Here is a 20,102-nt window from a genome sequence, read left to right as displayed (position 1 = left end):
GAGTTAGCGTGCAAGGGTTAAAGCAAGAAGAAAAACAACTAAACTTCTGTTCTGTAAGAAAAATCTTTGCTGCCCTCTTGTGATGAAAATATTTTATCAACAGCATTTGAAATCAAAGACTATTTTCAGTGAGAAAACAGTTCAACCCTTAATATAGTTTCACATTTAAGTAAGTTAATTGAGCAAAGCATTTCAGGAATTAGTTTGTTTTATTGTTATCCATTCTATGTTGTATGCTATTCTCCCTGGACTACTGTATGGCAATTATTTAAACCAAGGAAAAAGTCCAGAACAGGAATTTAACAGTGAGCATTTCCATTTGGAGCACAAAACAGGATCCATCATACTCCCTCTTATTATGCATATTTGAATATGCATAATAGCCTCAAACATTTTCTTGACAGAAACACTTCCAACAGGACGGCTGATGTGTTATTGCATCCCAATGATATTTTTTGTACACCACAACAAAATACGTAGCAGGAAAGTGATAAAGGAAAATTAAACCTGAAATTGCAGTATTTCATGGGATTGCTGCTTTTAGACAAATCTTTTCCAAAGAGGGGAGAATGTTCTCAACACAAGCAAAACTCATGTTTAAAAGCCAAAGAAGGTGCTATTGCCAAAGTTTTTGTAGCATCTAATCTATCAAAATGTGCACCAGGAAAATGTGATGGATCCATTCATTTTGTATCCCAGTGGTCTACAGATAGGCTGGGTACTGAGCCACTGAGTCCTGGCAGAACAAAAGACTTCCAGGAGATGTGTTCTTTAGGCCCTAAATAATCTATTCGACCCAGTTCAGTACTTTAGGAATTCTAATGTCTGCTCAGTGAACATGAGATAGAAGTCCTCCATTTGGGCAACAGCAGCACTTTTAGAATGATAATTAACATTTTTGCTAAAGTGGAAGACCACTGCTTAACTGAGTAATTCAGCAATAACCTTCCAGCTCCAAATGATAACTTTTAGCAAGCATTACTATGCTTATCTAGTGAACTACTGCTTGCCAACTAGCTATCCCTCTTTTCCCAAAAGTTATTGTCCTTCTACCATTTCAGCTGGTTCTAGTCATGGCACAATGTCTAAATTTAAATAGTTTATGGAAATTGGTTTTTCACTATGATTCCAGAGTGAAAAGCAGCAATTAAAATACATGCACAGTTTCCACATCTTTTTGCCAGAGATTAAAGGTGCCTACAGAATTAAGAAACAAGACAATAACCCTTGCAGAACTGCTTTCAGAATGAGTGTTAAAGTACAGAGGGGAAAAATTAGAGGGGCTTTTAACATTTAAACTCCAGTCTCCAAGTTGGAAATCTAATTTTATATAAAACTTCCAGTGTTCAACAGTGTTTATAAGTTCATTAAAAATTCAATACCATCTATATTTTCAGCTGAAAGTTTGTTTCATTATTAATCAGCCATTAGCAACCCAGCTCAGTAAGGTCTTCGCAGCATTTCGGCTTCTGACAAGTTTGGGTAGGATCTAACACTGTACAGAAGCTTGTCATAGAGGAAAATAAATGTGTTAAGTCTTTCTGTAATGAGAATTTCAACTAATCAGAAAGTGAAAGTAAGCTTTGTATTTGTTTAACTAAAAATAAACATGTCATTCCCATGAAGCAGTCAGATTCTGTTGGGGCATCTGACAAGTGATAACAGAATCTGCTAGATGCTTTGCATCAAAAAATCGTGTAAGATTCAGTACAGACAAAAAATTTGCACCTGTAAAAATATAATATCACATCAAATACTAAATCATCACAAGATGGAAGCAGAGAAAGAAAAAAGACTGAAGCTTAGCAGTACAAAGTATGAGGTTACACACTTAAGGTTCAGTAGAAATATGGGGGGAAAAATGGGATCTTTTCAAAATTTGTGGAAAGAAAGTGGGACTATTACACCAAGTGATTAAACTGTGATTGTGCAAAAGACATAAAAAAGAAATGCATTGGTCAAAGTATTTTCTTGTAGAGAAAAGAAAGCCTCAATGTTATTCAAGGTCTTGAGGAGGTTTTACCTGGAATAGTTGTTGCGTTGATTCAAAGAATAAATTCCAGTGGAAACAGTGAGGAGTTGTTTGACACAACATCTGTTGTTGGATTGTCTTAAGAGATGAGACTAAATTCTGAGGTTTTTGGTGGTGAAATAACATAATCATAACATTGGGAGGAACAAAAAGTCTAAGGGTAGAATCAGATGTACAGAAGAGCTATTTTAATAGTAGTGCTAAAAAAAAGGCAACAGGTTAAGTGAATAGTAGACCAATCTGGAATAGTCACCGACACAGTCATTGGACAGTATTCTATCTAGTTTTAAGATAGAACTTGATGAGTTGACATAAGAGGTTGGCACAAGACTCCAGGAGTCCCTTTCTAATCTGACATTGCTGTATTTCTTCATGTGCCTATGAAACAGAAAGAAAAGAAATTACTTCTTGTATTAAAATGAACCAACAAGGCCAAATTGCCAAAGATGTTCTAAAGAATAACCAATATGTGGAAAAGGGAAGTAATCTGTTGTATGTTGATGAGATCCTTAATTTAATTAACAAAATTTTTAGCTAGTTAATGATAAAATATACTAACATTCTCCAGCCTATAAACAATTAAAAAGATTTATAACAATTTTTTGCCTAAGCTCTTTGATACTTGTCACCAAGGAAAGAATGATCAGAGTCTTGAGTAACCTCAATTTCCTTCTCGCAAACCACTTGAAGTTTATGGTTGCTGCTCCAAAAAAAAAAAGATTTATGAAGTACAATTCTTGCAGCAACCTCTGTCAGCAGCAAAGGTTACTTCTAATAATTCTATTTTAGAATTTAAATTCACAGGTCTGGTTGAAATCATCATCTTCAGAAAACTAAATTCATTCCCTGGGCAATTGCAGGCAATATCACTTCTCCCACTATAGGTCATGTCTGCCTGAAGGGAAGTAAGTATTGCAAAAATAAGGTTTTCAGCAGTCCAAATAGTATCTTGAACATTATTCTCATATTCCAGAATGAAAGAAAATTCACTCCTCCTTTTCCAACAATCTGTTGTCAATTACAAGAACAATTTTTGAGCTGGAGAATAATTATGGGCTGGATATTTTAGAAAACACTTGACCATTGCCATTTCTACTTAAAGACCACTTTTGCATCCTTCTTCTCTGTGATAGTGCTTGACCTCAGGTCTCCAAGAAATAATTCAGCCTAGTAGAAAAAGAAAGATGCTAGGTATGAATCCCTAGGCTCCCTGACACTCATAAGCTGTTTTCTTCTTACCTTTTTTTTTTGGCTCTGTTGAAGGGGAGGGTTTATTTTGGGGTCTGGGGGTTGGGGTTTCCGAGGGGGAGTAGGTTGTTTGGTTTTGTGTTGAGTGTTTGGGTTTTTTATGAAGTAAGACCTTACGTTCTTTTTTGTTGTTTCATTCAAGTTCAGACTCCTATAGCTTTATAGTATCTGATAGAGACTAATTGAGGGATATAGCATAGAGAAAAAAATATTCTAACATTTCAAAAGAAGTTACTTCCACTCCTCTACCCCAAATACTTAATTTCTGTCATAAAGCAATCATATAATGAAATAGTTTTGATTCCTTTCACTCTTACTATTAGAGGCTTTTAGATATCTAATAGAACACAAGATATGGTATAGTTATGTTATTCTTTACCCACACATTGATTATATACTGTTTTGTTTCTCCCTTGTGCCAAGGCATAAAGCTAATTTTGTTAAAAAAAATTTTTGAAAATCACTGTCAGAGAGGACCACTACCCGGAGATGAGAAGTCTGGCTTTCTCACTTCTCCCTACCTCTGGTGTAGCAGTGGATGACAGCAGAGAACACATTTCTGAATATGCTCTGAACACCAGAGAACTGGTGTTCTGAACTGAACAAGAGACATGTGATTCAAGAAGACATTTTTGTGAGACAGGTTTAGTAGAAAAAAAAAAAAACAACTTTCAAATATGTTGAAAGTGGAGAAAAATGTTTAAAATTGTGAAATAGGATTCAAGTACTTTTTTCTTTTCAAGCTACTCCTTGTTGAATAGACACTGTAAACGTCAAAGAGACTACTACCTTCAAAAGACAAAGAATGCCTATAAGAAAACCAATTTACTACTCCATTCTCCCTGAATTATTCAGATTTTAGCAAAAGCAAACTCTTTGGAAAAGGTCACACAATTCTTACCAGATTTTCTCAAATGGAAAGGACACTTAAAAATTATTCTTAAACTGAAAATTGAGCTCCTATATGGTCTTCCATCCAAAGGTGCACCTATTTTAGTAATACTTTCAGAACTATTGCACCTCATGCATTTCTAGACTGCACTGCAATATTCCACATCAGAAGGCAAGCTAAATCCTCTCACTGTCTGCCATAAGTCTCCCATCAATTTCAAGAATGCATTTAAAGCTTATTTTTTGTTTTGAGACATTTTAGAGATATGTATTGCTATTCAGTAGAGTTTAAATGCAGTGATGTCAATAGCAGACTGAAATGTTATGACATGCAGTGCTTATTCTGCATTGCAGTTACTAACATACCCTACTTTATTTGGTAGTTCAACAACAGGAAAGACAACTAATCCAAATTAGATTATTAAAAACTATATATATTCAGATTCTTGTGTAATATAACTTCCTACCTGGAAAGCTGTTCATCATGTCAGCTTAACCTTTAATAGAAACTATTAAACATTTCTAAAAATGTATAGTTCCTTAATTTATACCTAAGAAAAAAGGAACAAACCCAATGGTTCTTTGACCTTTATTAGAACTTTTAAATAGGCCTTGAACACAAAGTTCTAAACAATTAGAGAAGTGAAAATATTTAATCAAGTCATTTAGCCATTTTCCTACTGCAATCTCCTCCTCTGTAATGAATGTCATTCTTCCTAAACCAAAACTGTATACACATACCTCTATTCTCTAACTTGCCTCCAAATCCTTCCTCTCAATTGTTCCCTCAGAATAGACAGAACCGTTTTCAAGTCCAAGTCCTACCAGTGTAACCTGACACAAGAATGAGGCAAAGACTCAGCAAATACAAATAAGTCTGGAATTAAAGTGCTGATACTTGTAGGCATGCAATAAACAGGATTTTCTGGCAGATATATTGGGTTGATCCCTTCTTTCATGATACCATTTTCAGTTAAATAGAGTTAGTACTAAAAATTCTATAGCATTCTATTTGCCATGTTGTTTCTCATCCTTCTAAATGCTGTGTGGAACCACTATTCCAGAAACCAAGTATGCTAGAAGTACTAACCAAATTACAAATCACAACAGTTAGAGATGAGAAATAAGAAGTGATATTTCAAGAACATCCTGAAGTGAATTGTCCTGGGCCATTTGTCTTAAACATCCAATAAAGGAAATAAAGGAAAAAAAAGGAACAAAAAAAAATCTTAAAATTTAAAATAAAGGGATGTGTGAACAAATATTAAAAGAGGCAAATATGCAACTTATTGTTTACTTGAAAGCTCTTTTTAAAAAAAAAAAAATCAGACTGCTTTTTAAATAGCTCAGTGTTACAGCTTACCTAAGAATACACACAGTAAAACAACATCACAAATAAGGCACAAAGGACAGCATCAGAGGAAGAGCAGGGAATAACCACCAGCTGACTACAAGTGTTCTGCAAGATGCTTGTTACAAACGAACTCTTTGAAAGGACAAGTAGGACAATATCAATTGTAGAGGCAAATTAATATTATATCTTCATAGAACAAGTACTGTGTCCATTTCTGTCACCTGTATTTCAAGCTCTTTATAATTGCTAGGAGGTTTAAAAGCAAAACAAAACAAGCACACACATAAAAATTATTTGAGGTCCAAGAGGAAGATTAAGCTAGTTTTCTGTAAAGGATCAGCATATTTAGTTCAAGAGAAAAATCAGTGAATTCCCCTAATTAAATCTACAGATAAAGAATGATTTCTAGCTGTAGATAATCCTTTAACTCAAGCAGAAGTATAAAGATGACCTAGTGTCTGGGAGCTGAAGTAAAGTCAAATTAGGTGTAAAGGTAAGTTCACAACAGTATTTTTAGATACATGAATATATACTGTATCACCTGTAGTTTTTGAGATAAAAACTTTGTAAAAAGCAGTACAATAGAATATCCACACAGCATCCATTTGGTTTAGAAATCACTATTCTATTGACTTGCATTACAGAGGCTAAGAGAACAACAAATTAATTATTCTGATAAAAAATTCAGACAACTAATATGGGCTTTTAGGTGTCACTATTTATACAAATAGAAGTATTTTTTGCAAATGTACATAGTGCCCCACTTTGAGATATTTTTAAAACAGTTACTGTAATTTAAAGTGAATAAATAAATCCAATAGCAAAGAATTTTTTAGAAATAATTTTCTTTAATTTGTCTTTAAGACAAGAATCACATTTTTAAACATCTAAGAGGTGTTGTAAGCTAAATAATACAGACTACATATAAATATTTATTTAAAAATTAAGATGTTAGTAAGTGCCTAGCTACTACTCAATAAGTAAAAGAAGACAAAATACTTTTAAATGCTTATTTTTTAAAAAAATAAAAATATACTACATTGATTAAGATATATACATGAGAAGTTACCTTGGTAAATCAGCAAGAACAAATTGAATGAGACTTTCAAAATGCATATCTTTATATGAAATATAAAGCAAAGAAATATATTGAAGAGGAACAAGATTAGGAATTTATGAGAAGGGGAAGAGGAATTAAATGTAAGGAGTTGCATGCCTTACAAATTTAGAGTCTTTTTAAATTTCTTTTGCTTTGGGCGCTTCCTGGAGGAGCATCTTTTTTGTTCTTCCGTTTTGCAGATAAACTGTTACATTCTTTTGAGCCATGGAATGCATGCAGACATAAAATACAGAACTCGAATGCACATGCCTCTCTGCTACACAGCCCCCGATTCTTTACCAGCTGATATTTAGCAGGATATTGACATCTTGGACAGGGTTTTAGAGCTTCGTCAGTGAACAGAGTTTTAGCAACCTGTAGCAAGAGGAGGGAGAAAAGAGCTACTTAGTTCTTGTAAATGAAAACTTCCTAAAAACTAAAAGCGAAGCATTTCTTAGATACCTACTTTCAGGTATTCTTCCTGTCTACTAGCTGAGTAACTAGTATTACTGGGTGTAATTTCAGTGTATGAAGGTGGTGTTTGTAGTACAGGAGTTCTGGCTTGAGCTTGAACAGGCCTTAGAGCAGATCTATTGAGAATATTAAGCCTTGTGGCAGCATCTTCAGCCTTCAATAAATATTCCTGTTAGTTTATAATTATAAAGAAAAGGAAAAAAAAGAAAAAAGGGAGAAAATTAGGGTTTTATTTCATTTGGTATTTTCAGCTGGATTTCGCTTGTTTGGGTTTTTTTCCCCCTCTGCAACAACACATTAGAAATGGAAATTATGTGTAGTGCAAATATTTCCCATTAAATGTTTATATTTAGTGAGGAATAAAGAGACAGGAATCATTAAAAACAGTCCCATGAGCAGAGTAAAAAGCCAACTGTCTCTTAGCACACTCTACTGGTCCTCATGTTTCTGAATTAAGACACATCTCAATAGCAAGTAAGGAAACAGCAAACACAGTTTTTGTCACATTTAAAGCAAGGTTCCACTGACGTGTGAGTGTATCATGTGGGGCATCTGAAAAAAATATACTGCAATTAGTATGCTTACTCTTCTAGATACCCCTTAAACTTCTATATGTCCTTCTGATGTTCACAAATACACTGTGATGCTTAGCCACAAGCAGTCCTGAAAATAATCCGGAAGTATTCCAGAGTGGGGCCTACAGCACTGCAGACTAGAGTGAAATGCAAAATAAGGAACAGCAGGGAACAATGGTATGAACAGGTTTTAAAAATATAAAGGCAAAATCAGTCACAGGATTCTCAAGAAAGGGCCAAAGGGGGAAAGAAATAGTCTTACATTGTTGAAAAACTAGTAGTCAAACTGCAAACAGCTGAAAAGCAGTAAGAGCCATTACATTCTCCTGTTAGAATCCTTCACATACTCATGTTGGAATTGTCTCTATCAGCTCCCTTTCTGTAACTTTACAAGATGTTTCCTCTTTCCTTTGACCTGTCTTCTTTCATGCTTAAAAAAAAAATATCACTTTTGAGAACCACCTTACCCCAGCTTCTTCTTTCTGCTGTTTTATGTACAACTTTCTCCTCTTATCTGCCCTTTTATCTTGCACAACAATTTCACGCCAGTTTTTGCTTACTTTCCAAATGCTGGAACAAATTAATAAAAAAAATTATTCACTTTCACATTTTTCCAAGTAGTGCAGAAGTCACGATAGTAAGACTACCTGGTAAATACCTTTGCAGTTTCATATACTTTGGTAATTTTACAGACTACTGCAATATACTAGTTCATGATATTGTTTTGAGACACAGATCTCATATTGTCATGCACCATTCTATAGAATAACAGAAGAGTCTAAAGAATGATTGCAATATAAATAACAGAGCATAGCTTTGACTTAGAAAATTAAACCAGTTTCTTCTCTCCACTTACCAAGCCACTTACCAAGATTGTTTCTAAAGTCACGTTTTTGTGTGAAATGTTCTTAAAAGATTCATGCCCTTACACTTCCACCTATTCACCCATTCCCTTTGTAACTAACAACACATGACACTCTTGATTTCTTTGAAATGTGACAATTTCTATTGATTATAAATTAATCTAGAAGATTTCTCATGAATCAAAATTCTTGGAGCATTTTTGTGCTTGAAAATAACTAAGGAAATAAAATGCACAAGAAAAAAATATAGAGAACGTGTTTTGAGTACTGTGCACTATTGGGGAACTTGTAATGAGAATAAATTACTTTCTAGGCTTAAAGGAACTTTTAATGTATTTCAGAGTTTACAAGTACTGTGATTTAGTTTTAAGTTTATTAATTTTCATGTTTGTTTTGCTTTTTTAATTCCTTCATACTTTTAGAACTACACAGAAAGACCTACTTGATCAATGGTGACAAAAATTCTTATTTTCTCAAAACCAAATGAATTATATTGACAACACCTGGTATTCTAAAAGTTATTCTAATTCATTTGCAGGAGCACATATTTTTGCCTTTGTGTGTGGGTGGGTGGGTGGGTGAGTGTGAAGCCATAGTACTTACCTGCATAGACTTTCCACTGTCAAAGCATCTAAAACTATAGCAAGAACATGTTTTAAATTTCTGTCTTTTAATTCTGTTAAAATATCTAATTTTTCAAGGCCCATTTTCTTGCCAATAAGTCCAGGAAGGACATGATCTAATGCAAATATTTCTGTTCCATCAATATTCTCTGATATTTGCTTTTGGTCCGATCTTTGTCTTTGCAAGCAAATTTCATGAACTATTTTCAGAGCTGGAGTTCTTGAGAGATCTCCATGACTTACAACCAGGTCTCCATTAGGTTGTTCTTTTAGAACTAATTCATGATCTTCCCTGACAAAATTTCTTTCTTCTGTTAATATATGCATTGAAGTAGGACTGCCATGATTGTCTTCTGTCTCTGACTGTGAACCCTGTTCCTGAAGAGTAGATAACCTTCTAACTCGTTCAAGTTTTCTTGTCTTTCTTTTATTATCTAGAATTTTGGAATCTTCTCTGTGCTTTTGGAAGAGCTCTTGGAAAGATCCCTCATGATCAGACAATGAGTCTCCTGATTTGTCCAAAGGAAGTGAATTATATCCACTATCCTCAGGTGTTGAAAGATCTGGGTAATTTACCACCTTAACAGGGGGAGAGTTTATATCACATAGTCCAAAATTCAAGTTCTCTACAGGACTGTTGATAGAAGTCAGGAATTTACTCTCATTGGCCTCGTTGTAAGTAAGAGTCCTAAGCACCCCATCACCAACTCTCATAAGAACACTTCCATTGAATTCATCAGCATTACTGACAATTACATCCTTACACTGAATTGGAGATAAACTTTCTGACTCTAGCAATAAGGGGTCCTTACACTGGGACTCATCTACTGTAGAAGTCCTTTGCTGTGAAAAGGAAATTCTCCGTTTTGGAAAACGAGGATTAGAGCCCTCAGGTTTTGAAGTGCTAGTTGTCAGAGTTTTGTAACTTTTATCTTTTGAAGAATCTGCAGTAGTTTTTGGAAGTTTTTCTTCAGAGTTTAAAACACAAGAGAATTTTTTTTTCCTGATGCTTCCTGAAGAACTAGCTTGCCTTTCACAGCTTTCTACAGTGGTGCCAGCTTCAACAGTCTTGGGTAAAAGCAGTCTCCTGCGTAGCGAAGAGCTTTTTCTACTTGATTTAGGACTTTCAAAACCATCTGCACTTCCAGTTGCTTCTCTTTCTTCTGATATTGAGATAGAATTCAGTTCTTTTTCGATAGATGATGACACGGGAATGAAGGCATTTGGATGAATGTGCTCAGAATGCCCTTGTAGCAATGAAATACTTGTTACACTTGGTGCTTCTTTATGTTCTGCATCAAGATCTTTTACTGACTCATTGTATCTGCTGTCCAGAAATGCTGAAGTGCAACATATGTCTTTAAAATTTGAGTATTTAAAATTGCTGCTGGGAGATGTTAATCTATTTCTTTTAAGAACATTGAACTTCATTGAATGACTGTCTGACATCTTCTGCTTGACACTTCGGCTTTGTAAAAGAAGATACCAGTGTTGTTCCTGAAACAAACGACAAAGTAGTCACCAAAACATCCTCAGATTCATGAGAAAGCCCTGTGTGAGTCTATCAAGATAGCAGCCATGACAAAAGTATTTTCATTAGTCTTGGTAGAAACTGCTTATAAATGTACACAAATATAAATTACTATCAAGTAGACGGTTAGAACGAGTGATTAAAATGCATAGTATACTATTAGGCAAATTCAAAGTTACATCCAGTTAGCTAATTGATGTGCCAGTCCTCATCTGTGGAAGAACACTTCAAATAAGCAACACAGCAACTAGAGGCTCATTGGTGCTGAAATTGGCAACAAAACCCTCTAGCATTCCAATAGGGCCAAGATTTTTATTAGAACAGGGTTATTGGTTCATCTAACGCCAACAGTTCAGTCCTCAAGAATGAGCAGAAGCTCTGATGATAGGTGAGTTTAGACAAAAGGCATTTTCTCCTTAAGTAAAATAAGAGGATTAATCATGAAGTCACAAGTCTACAAGTCTCCCTATTATTCAGATCCCTACAGTTCCCTCAAGGGAATAAATTTCAAAGTGAAAAGTGCATTTTTGTCTTCCTCAGCATTTAAATGTTATTTTGTAAAGAAGGTCTCTGCTTTTGCCCAGCTCTGTGGGTAAACAGTGTTCTGAAGCTTTACACTTTAAACAAACTAATGGACTGACTGTTCACACACTCACCAGGTACAGATCATTTAAGAGCTGTTATATATTTTCTTAGAAAAGGTAGAAGTGGCTGATGCACACATTAGCCATGGAAAAGATGCATGGAAACAGGCTTACTTTTTGCAATTCATAGGTGGCAGAGTTTCTCCACCATAACCACAGTAACATTGGGTCATTTCTTTCTGTGCACAAGACACAACAATTGTATAAAAGATGTTATGAGTAATGGCAGAAGGAGGGCTGTTCTCACGGACACCAAAGTAATTCACCTCAACACTCCAAGACTCTCAGAGTTGGAATCAGCACCTTTCACTGGCCTCCATAACTGATATTTTGGAACATAAAGCCTGGAAATAGCAAGTGGACTTTCAAAACAGACAAAATAGGAATCTTTAAATTTGGCTTAAACACCAAATACTAAGACATTGCTATTATCCCAACAGTCCTGACTTAGTTAAGCCCTAAGCCACCAAATACAAGCAGTGGGAACCCAGACTGCATGAGACAGGTGAGGGGGGGACTACTCTTTGATGACCTTGAACCATTAGCATTTTATACCCATGCTGAAGGCACTTTTTTAGACCATTGCCATATAGAAAATGCTTTGTTTTGTTTTCTACTGTAAGGAGACAGCAATATATAGAAGTTCAAAAGGAACAAGATGTTAAACAGCAGACAGTAACACCTTAGCATAAAGACCTACACAATCTTGCTAATATCAGAATGAAAACAAACAGGTTTAAAACAAACAAACAAAAAACCAGACCAACATAATTGAGAAAAATTCTTACAGGAAAGAAGGGTACGTGAAAATAATTTCAAGACAACAACGAGGTCTGAAGTCTGGCCTCCTTCCTTTCCTTCCCTCATTTACCTCTACAAGTACCTTATTTTCACATTTGTTTTCATCAGTTTTCTTTCCTCATTCTCTGTTTGACTCAGTGAAATAAATGACAGCACAAACAGGAAACACAAGGACATAGCTTTAAGCTAGTGCTTACATGAATTAGGGATAACTGCCATTGCAGGACCAACTCCAAACATCATCTAGTATTTCATCTACATCACTTCTCAATGTTTTAGTAGACCTGTCACTGGTGATGTCCACCAAGGGTCGATACCAGACCCAGTATTGTTCAATTTATTCATCAATGACTTGGATAAAGGGCAGATGCCTCCTCAGTAAGTCTGCTGGCAACACAAAGTCTGGAGGAGTGGCTGACACCCCAGAGGGCTGTGCAGCCCTTCAGAGGGAGCTCAACAGGTTGGAGAGATGGGCACAGAAGATCCTTCTGAAGTTCAAGAAAGGCAAGTGCAGGGTCCTGCACCTGGGGAGGAATAACCCCCTTCACCAGTACAGGCTGGGCTGACCTGCTGGAAAGCAGCTCTGCAGAGAAGAACCTGGGGGTCCTGGTGGGCAACAAGCTGTCCATGAGCCAGCACAGTGTCCTTGTGGTCAAGAAGGCCAAGGGTATCCTGGGGTGCATTAGGAAGAGCATTACCAGCACGTCGAAGGAGGTGATCCTGTCCCTCTAATCAGCCTTGGCAAGGCCTCACCTGGAGCACTGTGGCCAGTTCTGAACTTTCCAGTTCAAGAAAGACAAGGAAATACTGGAGAGAGTCAAGAGGAGCGCTATGGACTTGATGAGAGAACTGAAGGACCTCAGTTAAGAGGAAAGGATGAGGGAGCTGGGCCTGTTGGGCCTGGAGAAGGGAAGACTGAGAGGGGACCTTATCAATGTCAGTAAGTATTTGCAGGGAGAGTGTCAGGAGGATGGAGCCAGGCTCTTCCCAGTGGTGCCAAGCAAAATGTCTCTTCTCCCAGGCAACCAGCAGTAGGACAAGAGGGCACAATCTTAAGCTCTGCCAGGGGAGGTTTAGGTTGGATATTAGGAAGAAATTTTTTGCAGAGAGAGTAATCAGACATTGGAACAGGTTGCCCAGGGAGGTGGTGCATTCACCATCCCTGGAGGTTTTTAAGATGAGACTGGATGTGGCATCAGTGCCATGGTCTAGTAACCACGGCGGTGTTGGATCAAGAGTTGGACTTGATGATCTCTCAGGTCTTTTCCAACCCAGTTGATTCTATGATTCCAAGAGGCCACGAGCAGGAACTGGAACACAGGAGGTCCCATGTGAACATGAGGAAAAGCTTCTTTACTGCGAGGATGAGAGAGCACTGGAACAGGCTGCCTAGAGAGGTTGTGGACTCTCCTTCGCTGGGGAGATTCAAAAGCTGCCTGAACACAGTTCTGAGTAATGTGCTCTGGGGGGGCCCTGCTTGAGCAGGGAGGTTGGACTAGATGCTCTCCAGTGGTTCCTTCCACTTACCCATTCCATGATTCTATGATTTTAGGCAATAGGCTGAAAATGCTGTGTCAGGAACTAGAAAATAACTTTTTCCTATATTTTTAAAGGTATGAAGTCCCTGGGCACTGCACTGCTGCATTTCAGTGAATTAGTCATGCTATGAGCAAAGGACCACACCAACACAGCTCTTCCTTTTGTAAAAGGAGGAAGACCTGTAAGAAACCTGCTGTAACAATATGCTGTTGTCTTTGTGTAATTTACAAAAAGAATAGAGGCTTCATTTTTATGCTGAACTTTGTGAACTGCAGTTAGTTAGCAAATGTTGCCAGTAGATATTCCTTCCAAAAATGTTGATGGACAGAGGTTTAAAACTGAATGCTACTTAAAGACAGCTGTTCAAAATCTCAATACTGGAAAAAAAATACATCCCCCCCAGAGAAATCCCATACCAAACCCAAACAAATAATACGAAATCACATACCCACACTTACCTTTAAAAATATTAATATTTTCCTTAAACACAGTCACAGTCAAACTAATCACACATCTAACAAAAGTCCACAGGCTTCCAGACTTTTAGAAAATTAATTTTCAGGTAGCAGGCTGAAGAAACAACAAGAGGAAAAACTCATGCTTGCAGCTTCATTCTCAGGCATTCTATAGGAGAAATTATCTAATAACTCTGAACAACTGAGGGTAGAAAAAAATTAAAATATTACAGTATAAAATAATTTAATCAAACTTGTGTTTCAAGTAACATAAAAATCACAGCAAAACAAGGTTTTTGCAGCTGTAAGGGAGATCAAAGTAGTGGAGTTAAAAGAATGCTGTTAACTCAAGCAGAAGCCAAAAATATGCTGTGCATAGTGCAACGTCCGGCAGGGGGAGCCTGTGAGCTCATTGCATTGATTTTATCGACATTACAAAATATTATAGGATAATATAAATAAAATTGTCACTTCAGTACAGACACCGAATGAACAATGTCCAGCAAACTGCTTCATTTCACCTCTTTTCTACACTTCATTCTATACTTCTTCATTAATTCATACTATTTTATACTTCATTTTACTTCTTTACCTTCCGCTCTTGTGAGACCCCCACCTGGAGTACTGCGTTCAGCCCTGGGGCCCCCAAAATATGGAGGACATGGACACGTTGGAGCGAATCTGGAGTAGGATGTGAAAATGATCAGAGGGATAAAGTACCTTTGCTGTGAAAACTGGCTGAGAGTGTTGGAGTTGTTCAGCCCAGAGAAGTGAAGGCTCCAGGTAAACCTTGTTGTGGCCTTCCGGTACCTAATGGGGGCCTGCAAGAAAGCTGGAGGGGCACTTTTTAGAAGGGCATTTAGTGATAAGACAAGGGGTAATGGCTTTAAACTGAAAGAAGGCGGGTTTAGGTTAGACCTTAGGAAGAAATTCTCCTTATGAGGGCAATGGGACACTGGCACAGGTTGCCCAGAGAAGTTGTGGATGCTCCATCCCTGGCAGCATTCAAGGCCAGCCTGGATGGGGGTCTGAGCAACCGGTCTAGTGGAAGGTGTCCCTGCCCATGGAAGGGGTTTGGAGCTAGGTGATCTTTAACATCCCTTCCAACCTGAATCATTCTATGATTTACTGTAAATCCCAGTATACAGCTCAAGCTAGTATATGCATTATTTTTTTTTTCCAAAATGTATTACTTGTACAAATTAAGATTTAATTTAACACAAGATCTCATTTTACAAATACAGTACAAAATGGGAAGCCTTTCAGAGGTGCCAAACAGCTCTCATAATAATAACAAGATAATATTTATATTCATAAGAGATGCCTAATAAAACTTCTTATAACCTGACTGACTTCTATAAGCAATTCTTTTTTATCGGGAGAAAAGTTTTGTCTACTAGATTTGATACATAACATCAAGCCCTTTCATTTGGGGATCTTGAAGTAGTTCCTGAAGATATTGTTAACCTTGTCTTAGACACCATCAAACAGATGTGCAGGGAAGAAAAGGCTAGCTGCACAAAAAGTCAGTTACAGAGCAAGTAACAAAAATCCGTATCTGCTAAGTGCAGGTGCTCTATGCATTTCCCATATCTATTATCAATTTTGTAGTTCTCAAATTGATCTACAAATCAACTGCAAAATTTCTGGAAGTTTATGGGACAAAATAAACTAAGCTGACCCAAACTAAATGCACTGCTGAAGGACGGTATTCACATATTTAGACAAAAAAAAATCATTTTTAACAAGGTTAGTCTTACAAAGCACCCCAAAGAGGTAAAAATGTTGGTAAGTAGAAGGCAATGTCAACAGTGCCTCTTAGACATAAGTTCTAAGATGTTCATGATACTAATTTACATTCCCCAGTAACACACACTGAACAATTATACCTTGAACAAGATGATTTCTGACTCTGTTTATCACTGTTCACTATTGCTAACAAAACAGATAAAGACAACATCCTGGTCATACAAAAATATTTTCTCTGTTATTTAAACATACCATATCTGTGGTAAAATTGACTATCTGAAGACTCTGTTCTTGACCTCCCTGAGACAACAGAGAAGTCATTGATACCTTAGAAAATATTCATACAGAAGATGACATAGCCAAGTCCTATCCAAATTATGTGGGACACTTACCCTAATTTGTGAAGCAACTCAAGATCTTCCACAGTAAATGTGCTGTATTAGAATTGCTTGCCCCTACTGATAACCTGGAGTGAGAAAGGATGTGAAGAGAAAAGAGAGAGGTGTAAGACAAACATTACCCAGCTGAGGCACAGTTTTCAGTCCATCTATGCATGTGCACAACGCCTAATTACCCAGGGACCAGCACCCGAGGGTCTCCCATCCACCTGGGATGCCGGACGCGAGCAAAGCAACCGCTTCACCCCCTCATCTGGGAAATCGCTGGGCACAGGAGCAGAGCCTGGAGGCCGCCCTTCCACAGGGTGCGGTTGAGGCAGCAGCGGGGCCCCCCGAGCGGGGCTGAGGGCAGGCTGGAGGAGCGAGGCCGGTGCCGCCCTAGCAGCTCTCGCCGCCACCTGGCCCGTTGCCCCCGGTGAGGAGCCGCTTCCGCCTCCCCACCCACACCCGGCCCTCGGCGTGCGGCCGCGTCGCTTTCCCTCGCTCGGGTTTGAACTACCCGCCCTCACCAACCGCTGCCTCCCCGCCCCCTCCGTGCTGCGGGCCCGGGGCAGGGCGGAGCCTGAGGAGACCGGGACGCCCTGCCTGCTCCTCCGAGGCGAGAGACGGTATCCAGCGGGCTCGCCTCGCTCCTCACGCTTTATACTTTTGCCCCGCGGGCCCCGCCGCACCCAGCCCACTGTTAAAGCGCCCCTGCCGTGCTTCTCCTCAGGAGGCCGGTGTGGGTGAGGGTTTCCCGCTCCCCGCTTCGCTCCCTGCGAGGAGGGGGCGCCAGCGCTGAGGGGCGGCTCAGGGACGCGCGTGAATCGCGGCCGGGCAGTGGCTTTCACAGATAATGACCTTTATCTGCACCACAGCTTTTAAGCTTGACTTGTAAGGGTGCTGATTAATTCGAGTTAATTAGTACGTTCGTGCCCGACGGTCCAGGACCGAAACAATCATTGAGCGTTTCTCAGGTGCATCGCCTTCAAAGCAGTCGGGTGGGAGATGCCCCGTGACGGCGCCTGGGTTTTGCTGTGGGTTTAGTTTTTCTGTACACTAACCCTCCCACCCCCCAACATACTAAACAAACACAAACCCACTAAACCCACGAATACGTGGATGCCTATTTTTCCTGGGCTCGGTAAGGATAACGTGGAGCTACGCAGTCTCACCTACCTGCTGGCTTCACACTGGCGGGATGGGGAATGTCAGACCCGAACGAGAGACCTACATTTAAAGAAGCGCAAACGCGAGGCTTTCAAAAGAAACGCCGAAATTAAGTCATGTAATCCCTGTAGATGAGATCGGGCAAGTTCGCGACATTCCCTTTTGGCAAATCCGCTCCTCCAGCCTCTCGCAGCCTCCGGACGGTGATATAAGACAGCCTGAGAAGGGCTCGAGTAAACGCGGGTTCAAAAGTTCCCGACCCAGAGCCGGCGAAACCCGACATTTTTATGTAAAGAATATCGGTTTATGTGACCAGGTAACAATTGTGGCTAAAAAGAGAAAGGCTCTTGGGGTATTTCCCCCTTCCTTTTTTAAAAGGAGAAAACATTAGAAACTTTCAGGAATGTAATAAAACTTTTTTTAAAGTGCTTTCTGTAGTATCATCTATTTCACGGGAACTGGATAAAATTGTTTCTCAAATGCTTGTATTTATTTATAAAATAAACTATCTTCTGAGTCAAACTGGCAGCTTGCTAGTGGGACACAAGAGCTGAAAGCTGCGTCTTCATTCAGTGAAGCCTCAACTCACTTATGCGAGTTGGATCAAAAATATTCAAGAAACGTAACAAGTTGTAATTGCGGCATTTGATTGAATACACAAAAGCGTCACACCAGAAAAGCGCGATTTAACAAAAAAAGCATCACAGACCTCCCCCAAGCAAACAAACAAACAACAAAACCCAACTAAACAACACCCTTCCCCCCACCAAAAAAAACCCCAACCAACCAAACAAAAAGACACAAACAATCAAAACCTGAGAACATTACTTCTAAGCAAGCAAAATGAAGTAAGATATTCTGCAACACTCGCGCTGCACTCGGCGACGCCTGCATTTTCTTCCCATCTCAAAAGTACCTGTACCCCTTGTACCGCCCCACCTCGCCCCACAAGCCTTTCCTCTAGCTTTCCTGCCAATCTCCCAAGAGCTTTACGGGACAGTGGAGGTCTCCCACATAGTCGCAACGCTTTCAGCTACTCTAAATCCAAGAGGCATCTTTAGGGCTAGAGTTTATCAGCCCGAGGGAAGGGGGCTTTGCTGTTAAAGCGCTCCGCTCGAAGGGGGCGGCTTTTGTCGGAAACGGCTGAAGTAACCGAAGCTTTAACATCTGGTTAAACATTCTATTTTTCCAAGAGAACAGCTGAAGGATGCAAATAATCGAGCAATTACATGACCACTTTCTTAATATTGGCGACATTACTTTCACAGGATTAACTGAATTTTTCATGGAGGTATTTTTACTAAGTCCTTTTAAAATTATCGGTTTGACAAACGCATTTTCAAAATATAAATGAGCCTAGAGAAATAATACCAATTGTTTTTTCTTTGCTTTTTTAGGAGATGATAATTACTTAGCATGCGTTTACCAGGAAAAGTAGGGCTCAGGCTTTTTTTTCTCCTCTGCTTCAACCTTTGGTACCCACCCACACCCACAGGTCCCTGGTGGAGGAGAGGACGCAGGGAAGTCAGAATCCAGATGGATAGCTCTGCCTTTCACACACCGGTTTTTTTTGCATGTGCTTTATTCTGGTACCCTAAAAGTTCTGTTTAGCTTTATTCGTACACAGCAGTATGAAGAAGCAAGTCTAAAGTCATTACTGTGTTTTCATTACGTTTAACTTAAACACAAAATTAGGAAAACCACAACTATTTATTATTCCTCAAGTTTATTTTAGATAAGATATAGGTCATGTATGAAGGTGATTTGCTGCTAGGAGAACACCAAGTAATGACGACTGTTAAAACCTCGTCCATATTAAGGCATTTGGGTGCTGAGGAAAAAAAATAGTATTCAGTATTCAGAAATAGAAAGAACTTTCCTTAAACTGCAGAATCTTTTTATCGATGAAGTAATTTAAATTGTCATATTCACAAAACACAGTATTCGTTAAACATTTTTTTCCGTGAATAAAGCAAAGATACATAATTCTTCAAAATGCCAATCGAGGATTCAAATTTCCTACCGCTAGCGAGGCGAGGCCAATGACAGAGAGCAACTGGTGTCGTTTCAAACCTTGTCTGCACTATTTCATTTCAGTACATGGGGAATCACCTACATCGGAACTTCTTTCGTAATACGCTGAAAATACGGAGCATATATGTTTGGAGTAGGTAAGTTTGGCTTCCATGTGGGTATAGCATCAAAATATCAAGATGCGGGTTTCACCCACGAATCTTAGAGAAAACACCTCTGAAAACAGACCGGTCCTCGAGGTGAAACACCTCGGCGGTTTAAAACCCCGCAGCCATATGACCAGATCTGGCACAGGGCATTCTGGGTCTCGAGTAGGTTTGGTACAGCCAAATAAAAAAATAAAAGCACCGAGTACCTTGGGGCTGATTTTACCCAACCACGCAGCTGCCTGCTTTCTTCATGGGAAACTGACGCTGCTATTTATATGAAAGCTTGTGTCTTAAAAATTGCTACCAAATATTTTCTGCCGCCTTCCTCCCCCCAGCTGGTTAACACCCATAACTGAACACTTATTACTTTCCCAGGCTAATTAACTGTTCCACAGGGAGGTGCCGGAGCTGGCGCTGGGCGATGCCGGGCGCCTCTGCCGCGCGTCATCAGCGTGCGCCGGCAAGGCGCGGGGCTGGTGGATGAGTGAGCGGGA

General features: G+C 39.0%; 1 protein-coding gene and 2 long non-coding RNA genes across 3 annotated transcripts; all 3 read right to left on the bottom strand.

Moving 5' to 3' along the window:
• Positions 1 to 6,385: 6,385 nt before the first annotated feature.
• FBXO43 (F-box protein 43) lies at positions 6,386 to 14,297 on the bottom strand. Its single transcript, XM_008924036.3, has 5 exons — positions 14,133 to 14,297; positions 9,140 to 10,656; positions 8,141 to 8,243; positions 7,091 to 7,267; positions 6,386 to 6,999 (listed from the first exon to the last, which is right to left on the bottom strand). Exons 2-5 carry the CDS (start codon positions 10,606 to 10,608, stop codon positions 6,751 to 6,753), a joined length of 1,998 nt encoding a protein of 665 aa, XP_008922284.3. The 5' UTR covers positions 10,609 to 10,656; positions 14,133 to 14,297; the 3' UTR covers positions 6,386 to 6,750.
• Positions 14,298 to 15,070: 773 nt separating this feature from the next.
• On the bottom strand, positions 15,071 to 16,666 carry LOC108640289. Its single transcript, XR_003915750.1, has 3 exons — positions 16,453 to 16,666; positions 16,271 to 16,344; positions 15,071 to 16,174 (listed from the first exon to the last, which is right to left on the bottom strand). It is a non-coding gene; the product is annotated as an uncharacterized LOC108640289 (long non-coding RNA).
• Positions 16,667 to 19,144: 2,478 nt separating this feature from the next.
• Positions 19,145 to 20,032, bottom strand: LOC108640288. Its single transcript, XR_001921066.2, has 3 exons — positions 19,815 to 20,032; positions 19,449 to 19,564; positions 19,145 to 19,256 (listed from the first exon to the last, which is right to left on the bottom strand). It is a non-coding gene; the product is annotated as an uncharacterized LOC108640288 (long non-coding RNA).
• Between the last annotated feature and the right edge of the window lie 70 nt (positions 20,033 to 20,102).

This window comes from Manacus vitellinus, unplaced genomic scaffold (genome assembly GCF_001715985.3).
Source record: "Manacus vitellinus isolate BGI_N305 unplaced genomic scaffold, ASM171598v3 scaffold_1_pilon, whole genome shotgun sequence".
Taxonomy (NCBI): Eukaryota; Metazoa; Chordata; class Aves; order Passeriformes; family Pipridae; genus Manacus; species Manacus vitellinus.
This window is presented reverse-complemented; position numbering and strand designations above follow the sequence as displayed.

What these genes read in the sequence shown, in the direction of transcription:
- FBXO43 (XM_008924036.3), bottom strand. Translation starts at nt 10,608, where the DNA reads ATGTCAGACAGTCATTCAATGAAGTTCAATGTTCTTAAAAGAAATAGA. An exon ending in AGCAGAAAGAAGAAGCTGGG is followed by an intron (nt 7,268 to 8,140) that starts GTAAGGTGGTTC and finishes ATAAACTAACAG; the next exon opens with GAATATTTATTGAAGGCTGA. An exon ending in GACAGGAAGAATACCTGAAA is followed by an intron (nt 7,000 to 7,090) that starts GTAGGTATCTAA and finishes CTCTTGCTACAG; the next exon opens with GTTGCTAAAACTCTGTTCAC.